The 7375-nt window shown below is 45.5% G+C and overlaps 1 protein-coding gene across 1 annotated transcript in view; it reads right to left on the bottom strand.

Annotated features, from left to right (window-relative positions):
• Positions 1–3311, bottom strand: part of LOC121585750 (netrin receptor UNC5A) — a gene marked incomplete at its 3' end in the record, with an annotated part of 429207 nt that extends 425896 nt beyond the window's left edge. The window contains exon 1 of the mRNA XM_045212009.1: positions 2718–3311. Coding sequence (XP_045067944.1) covers positions 2718–2817 — 100 coding nt within the window. The remainder of the gene's footprint in view (positions 1–2717) is intronic.
• Between the last annotated feature and the right edge of the window lie 4064 nt (positions 3312–7375).

Raw genomic sequence — 7375 nt, forward strand, 5'->3', positions numbered from 1 at the left:
TATAGTATAGACCTGCATGTGTTAGGGGACTACACTGGTGAATTATACACACACCAACACTGTATGTACAGAACGAGACAAAGAAAGAAAGAAAGAAAGAAAGAAAGAAAGAAAGAAAGAAAGAAAGAAAGAAAGAAAGAAAGAAAGAAAGAAAGAAAGAAAGAAAGAAAGAAAGAAAGAAAGAAAGGAGGCGTGTCCGTGGTAGATGCCACACACGGCACAAGGCAGTGATTTGGATCTAACTTTGCAATAAACACACACACACACACACACACACCACACACACACACATCACACACACACACACACACACACACACACACACACACACACACACACACACACACACACACACACACACACACACACACACACACACACACACCACACACACACACACCACACACACACACACACACACACACACACACACACCACACACACCACACACCACACACACCACACACACACACACACACCACACACACACACACACACCACACACACACACACACACACACACACACACACACACACACACACACACACACACACACACACACACACACACACACACACACACACACACACACACACACACACACACACCACACACACACACACACACACACACACACACACAATCAGAACCCATCATTCACAGCTTGAATCATAAAGCAGCAGTCCCGTGAATTCCACTGCGTACATTGATATTTACTCTAGACTTTAAATATTAAGATCCCTGGAGCATGACTGTTTATTTAATCGTAATGCATTCCTAATTATTCACTAATTAATGTGAGAGAAAAGCCTGTTGGTTAATTCAACATCTTGTGTATTGTCTGAGTCCCGGAGCTAGAGAAGCATTTACACAACCTGTACCATGTCTGCCTTCTGTCCCGGACCTGAGGGGAACTAGCATGTCTGCCTTGTGTGTGTGTGTGTGTGTGTGTGTGTGTGTGTGTGTGTGTGTGTGTGTGTGTGTGTGTGTGTGTGTGTGTGTGTGTGTGTGTGTGTGTGTGTGTGTGTGTGTGTGTGTGTGTGTGTGTGTGTGTGTGTGTGTGTGTGTGTGTGTGCCTGTCTGCCGTCTGTCCAGCGCCTGCAGAACAGCAGAGGAACAGCGGCAAGGCTAATGGAGTGTGAAATGTAAATGTTCTTAGGGATAGAGATCAGCCACACACCACAAGCAGACACCACTATAGATTCCAGCTCAGTAGCACCAACTGTGAGAATTCCACCCAGACTTTCCAAGAAATCACTGGAGGAACAATATAGTGTGGATCTTTATAATAATATATGCCATTTAGCAGACGCTTTTATCCAAAGCAGGTCATTGGTTCATATAACCTTGAAAATGAATAACAATAATTGTAGGTAATATGGTGTAGGCCTAATAAGATTGTTATAATGCGTAACACTGAGTGAATGTTCTCCAGTTATCCTGCAACCCTTCACACCCTCTTTCTCCTTTGTGGTGTTGATTGTCTTGTACATTAAAGCACATCTACATGCCAACTAGTGTCTAGCACACAGGCTACAGAAGGCTATAGTAGGCTACAGCTCCTCTGTAAATCACCCCGTCATCAGCCGACTAGGTCCACTAACAGCACGTAAAACTGTCACCATACTGCTGAAGATAGCAAGACCAGGCACAGGAGAGGAGAAGGGAGGAGAGGAGAGGAGAGGAGAGGAGAGGACTGGAGGGAAGAGTGAGGAAAGAACTGGAGGGGAGAGGACAGGAGAGGAGAGAACATGAGAGGAGAGAACAGGAGAGGAGAGGACAGGATAGGAGAGGACAGGAGAGGAGAGGACTGGAGAGGAGAGGACAGGAGAGGAGAGTGGGAACGAAACGTGCAATCGAATGCTTCTCTGCTTCACTCAGCCAGTATAGCAAATTCCCCCATTCATGAGAACGCTTACAAATGGCTTAACTGAGTCTGCACCTCGCCAATGCACGTTTTAAAAACAGCTGTGCATTTCAAAGCACAGAAAGGAATTGTTTAACCGCTTAGGTTATATTATAAACTAAAGTCATTAATAGTTTAACATATGTCTTCTTCAGAAGAAACTGAACTTTCATTTCGAGACGCAGACATCTGCTATAAGTGTCGCTTTTTCATTCATGTCACTGGGTCACTGTGTCGGCTCCTGCGCCAGCATGTGTTCTGTCCCGTCCCGTTAATTTACAATCGGCCAATCCGCCATGAAATTACTGGGGAGCTGCACGAGACAGACAATCAGACCTCTGTAGCCTACATAGGAGACACCCTCGTTGCCTCGCACACACACAACGAGTCAGCAGCATTACCAATGTAGCGGTAATGTCACGGGACTGCTTGGATTGTTTACTGGTAAATTGAGATGGAACCAACCGAACCGATCATCATTAGGAAAATTAATCGTTTTATGAACGGAGCCCCTCTCCTCTATAACCTTGAACCGCTAATTGATGAAGATTGGTGGAAAAATAGTGGCTCACAGAGAATAGCAAACGACTGCGTAATACGGACCTACCCTATTGGTTTGGCAAAAAACAGAGCCCGACAGAAATAACCTGTCAGATGTACTTAAGACTGAGCACATTTACCATCCATCAACGCCACAATGCCTTATGTTATGTGATTGTGAACATAAAGGCCTTAATATAAAATAATATTTTAGAATAACGCAGTGAAGTTGAAGCAGGGCCATATGATAATAATATACATTGAACTCACCAATGCAGGTAAATCCAGCGAGGAACAGCCAGCAGAGCATCACCAGCGTGGCGGTGCTGTATCTCCCGCGGACAAAGGGAGTCAAGTGTAACGGCATCATCGCTACCGTAAACTGCTCGCACTTCTCCGGTCTCCGGTTTAACTTTCGAAAGACAAAAAGCAGGGCTAAATGAGCAGTAGTAGTTCACGGATTTGTGTGTCCGGTTTGTTTTCTTCTCCGGTCGTCTCTTTACGCCGTTAGTAAGCGCCTCTGCATCAAAGTCCAGTTGGCTCAGCAGCAGCACGCTTCCTCCAGGTCCACTACCTTGGACATTACATTGGTATCCCCGCAGCGCGTCTTGGTTGCTAGAAACAACGCAGCATCACAGGTGTGGTAAACACACTCAGCTCTGCTTTCTTCCTCCCTTCGCTGTTTCACTCTCTCCTCTCCTCTCCTCTTCTCTGTTTCCGTATCTTTCCAAAGCCGCTATGCGTTTAGAATTCAGAAGCAGGGCAGCGGTTGAACGTGTTCTACGCCTCGGTTGTGTTCTCTTATCTCCTCCTTGGGAAGGAATACCTGCAACTGACAGGGAAATAGTATACATTGGCGTTAGAGTATCAACATCACAGCAATGCAGGAGCGGAGCGGAGTGGCAAAACCAGGAGTGGGTCCGTCATCGTCCGGAATGGAACGGATGACTTTAGGAGCCCTATAACTTCCTCTTCTGTAATGGAGGTAATTAGTACGGGGCTGTGATATTATAAGCCCGGCCCCATCAACACAATTTAAACCTGCATACCTGCGCTAATATTAACCTACATGTTTTTTACATGGTCAATATATTTTATCAACGATATTCAAAGTAATTTCCTCTTTTACAGTGCTTAATTGGTGTACATTATATGATAGCCTATGTAAAGTAATAGTATTCACATGGCAATGTGCATAAAATGAGAATTATAGATTGGTCATCATTGAGGTATGTAATATGATATCAAACAGTATTTTGTATGCAGATGCATGCCATAACTCTGCACTGTAGTCAAGGTTTGAATACATTAGTCTCTTTTCTGTGTGTAACACGCTCACATCTGAGATGGTCATGGCCTATTCTGCTGTACAGTGTAGCTACGTTATGGACCAGTTTCCCAGACCCAGACTCCGAGACGGTCATGGCCTATTCCGCTGTACAGTGTAGCTACGTTATGGACCAGTTTCCCAGACACAGACTGAGCCTATACTCCCAGACTAAAGAGTTCATTGAATATTCTAAATCCAGGAGTAGGTCTAAAGTTAATCTGGGCCTGTGATAAGAATGACGTGTTTTGTCCTAACAGTAGGTATGCACCAGAGGAGGCTGGTGGGAGGAGCTATAGGTGGACGGGCTCATAGTAATGGCTGGAATGGAATTAAAGGGAACGGAGTCAATCGTGGTTTCCTCATATAGCTCCTCCCACCAGCCCGTTTGTAGTAGCCATTACAATGAGCCCGTCCTCATATAGCTCCTCCCACCAGCCCGTTTGTAGTAGCCAATACAATGAGCCCGTCCTCATATAGCTCCTCCCACCAGCCCGTTTGTAGTAGCCAATACAATGAGCCCGTCCTCATATAGCTCCTCCCACCAGCCCGTTTGTAGTAGCCAATACAATGAGCCCGTCCTCATATAGCTCCTCCCACCAGCCCATTTGTAGTAGCCAATACAATGAGCCCGTCCTCATATAGCTCCTCCCACCCTCCTCAACTGGTAGCTACTAGGCAGGCATGTAGGAGACAACTAGTAAGGTGCCAAAATGTTGGTTTTATTCACAATTTCCACATTTAAGGGTAGTGATGGTAGCAGTGGATAGGGTTAATAATAATGTCAGTAAAGAGATGTACGAACACTTACCAGAAATGAACAGTTTTCTGACATCAACGTCAAAGCTAAGGGTTGAGCTAGATGGGGGTGGACTCAGAGGTCAGCCAGTTAAAATCGGAGGCTGTTTTCGACACTCCTGCGATAGACTCTCAGAGGTCAGCCAGTTAAAATCGGAGGCTGTTTTCGGCACTCCTGCGATAGACTCTCAGAGGTCAGCCAGTTAAAATCGGAGGCTGTTTTCGGCACTCCTGCGATAGACTCTCAGAGGTCAGCCAGTTAAAATCGGAGGCTGTTTTCGGCACTCCTGCGATAGACTCTCAGTCAAGTCCTGTTCTGAGGTGAAACCAGAAGTCTGGACAGAGCGAGCCAGCTGGTGGGCGAGAGTACTCCTCAACTTCTATTCTATTATATTCTATTATATTCTATTATATTCTATTATATTTCAGAAGAGAACATTTTTTAATTTTGGAGCACTTCAAAATTCTCCTTTATGATTGCATTAGCATCAATCATGCTCATTTTCACCAATCATGCTCAATAAAACATCAATCATACTAATTTTTTGATTGTTAGAGTTATTTCGCACGTGGAAAGAAAATATGTTGAATATATTTTGTTTGAATTGATATTGCTATAGAAATGTATACAACCTGTTTATTTATATGGAATATCCCTTTACTGCTATAGTGAATTCTAATCAGGACAGGTGTTTGGAGCCTGATAGGAACTGAAAGACGACACGTAAATCTACAGTTTTCTACCGTTATTAGATAAATGCACCTGCTACTTTATGATTTTTTCACCTTTTCAATATCACTTGGTACCTGTCAAACCTCATCTGGATTCCAATGCTTTCTTTGACCAGTTATACGTTTTGGAACTGTGAGACAGTCAATGGACATTTCCTTCTGTGAGTAATACATAGCATTTAACATATCATGACATATAATTTATACATATAATTTAACATATCATGACATATCATTTATACATATCATTTAACATATCATGACATATAGTTTATACATATCATTTATACATATCATTTAGCATATCATGACATATCATTTATACATATCATTTAGCATATCATGACATATCATTTATACATATCATTTAACATATCATGGCATATCATTTATCCATAGCATTTAACATATCATGACATATCATTTATATGTAACAGCAACTCTCAAGTCTAACATTGGAAAAGCAGATGGAACCAAACCTGTAAACCTGTATGGATTAAAATTACATTTTATGTTCGTGTCAAATCGGCAGTTGGCAACCCGTCCCTTATGGGATTAATTGACACATAAACAAACATTACAATAATTCACTGTGATAATTCAGTGATAATTCTTCTTCCAGTGTTCTCTGACACACAAAGAGTGGAAAAATTTAAGATACAAATCAATACGTATTAGTAAATAAGGTTACCCCTAGAGCAGTAACAAATATACATACATACATATACAGTCCCAGTCAAAAGTTTGGATACACCTACTCATTGTCACGGTTTCGGCCGAGGCGGCTCCTTCTCCTTGTTCGGGCAGGCTTCGGCGGTCGTCGTCTCCGGAGTACTAGCTGCCACCGTTCGATGTTTCATGTTTGATTGGTTTTGTCTGTTTGTCACACCTGTTTATTGTTTAGTGTTCATTAGGCACCCTATTTAGTTCTCTTGTGTTTGGTCAGGTGTTGTGTGTAATTGTTCTACTGTCACGTGTTGTTGTTTGGTCCTCTGTATTGTGTTCTCTTATTTTCATGTTGTGTAAGAGAGTCCTGCACGTTGTGCTTACTTACGTTGGACAGTCTATTGTGCGTTTGTTTTCGCCTGTGGCCTGTTGCCGTGTTTTGGCGTGTACAACGGACTTCACTAAAGACATTTGGCTTTGAATATCTGTGTCCTGCGTGTGATTCCACGTTCCACTACACTCCACCTTGACAGAATTACACACCATCTTATGGAATCAGCAGGAGCACCCGCACCCCCCGAGATCATGGAGGAGCGCCTTCGTGGTCAGGAGGATCGCATCAATCAAATCGGGCACGCCCTAGACCGCGTGATGAACACCCTCCATCGATGGGAGACCAGCGGGGTACCCACACCCCCACCTACCGCACCATCACCATCGGTCAGCCCGCCCGTCCAACTACCGGAACCCAGTGGAATTCGGCTCTCGCTCCCGAGGGCGTACGACGGCACCGCTGCCGGGTGTCAGGGGTTCCTGTTACAAGTGGAACTCTACCTTGCCACCGTACACCCGGCGCCCTCGGGACACGAGAGCGTTTCCGCCCTCATCTCCTGTCTCACCGGCAAGGCGTTGGAGTGGGCCAACGCCGAATGGAGGAGAATAGACGCCGCCACTATCACCTACGCGGAGTTCTCCCGCCGCTTCCGTGCTGTGTTCGACCATCCACCTGAGGTGAAGGCGGTGGGGGAGCGTCTATTCTACCTCCGGCAGGGGATGAGGAGCGCTCAGGAATTTGCGCTGGAGTTCCGGACTCTAGCAGCAGATGCAGGGTGGAATGAGCGGGCCCTCATAGACCACTTCCGTTGCAGCCTCCGGGAGGACGTCCGCAGAGAGTTGGCGTGCAGGGATACCACGCTTTCATTTGACCAGTTGGTTGACATGGCCATTCGGCTGGACACCCTGCTCGCTACCCGCGGACGTCCCAAGTGGGGGTCGCCCATTCCACCCTCCAGCGCCTCCGAGCCGAGCCCGATGGAGCTCGGAGGTGCTGGCGCTAGAGGAAGGAGAAGAAGGAGCCCGAGGGGGGCCGTCCCCTACACCAACTGTGGCCGTGGAGGGCACACCG

The sequence above is a fragment of the Coregonus clupeaformis genome, chromosome 40 (assembly GCF_020615455.1).
Source record: "Coregonus clupeaformis isolate EN_2021a chromosome 40, ASM2061545v1, whole genome shotgun sequence".
Lineage (NCBI taxonomy): Eukaryota > Metazoa > Chordata > Actinopteri > Salmoniformes > Salmonidae > Coregonus > Coregonus clupeaformis.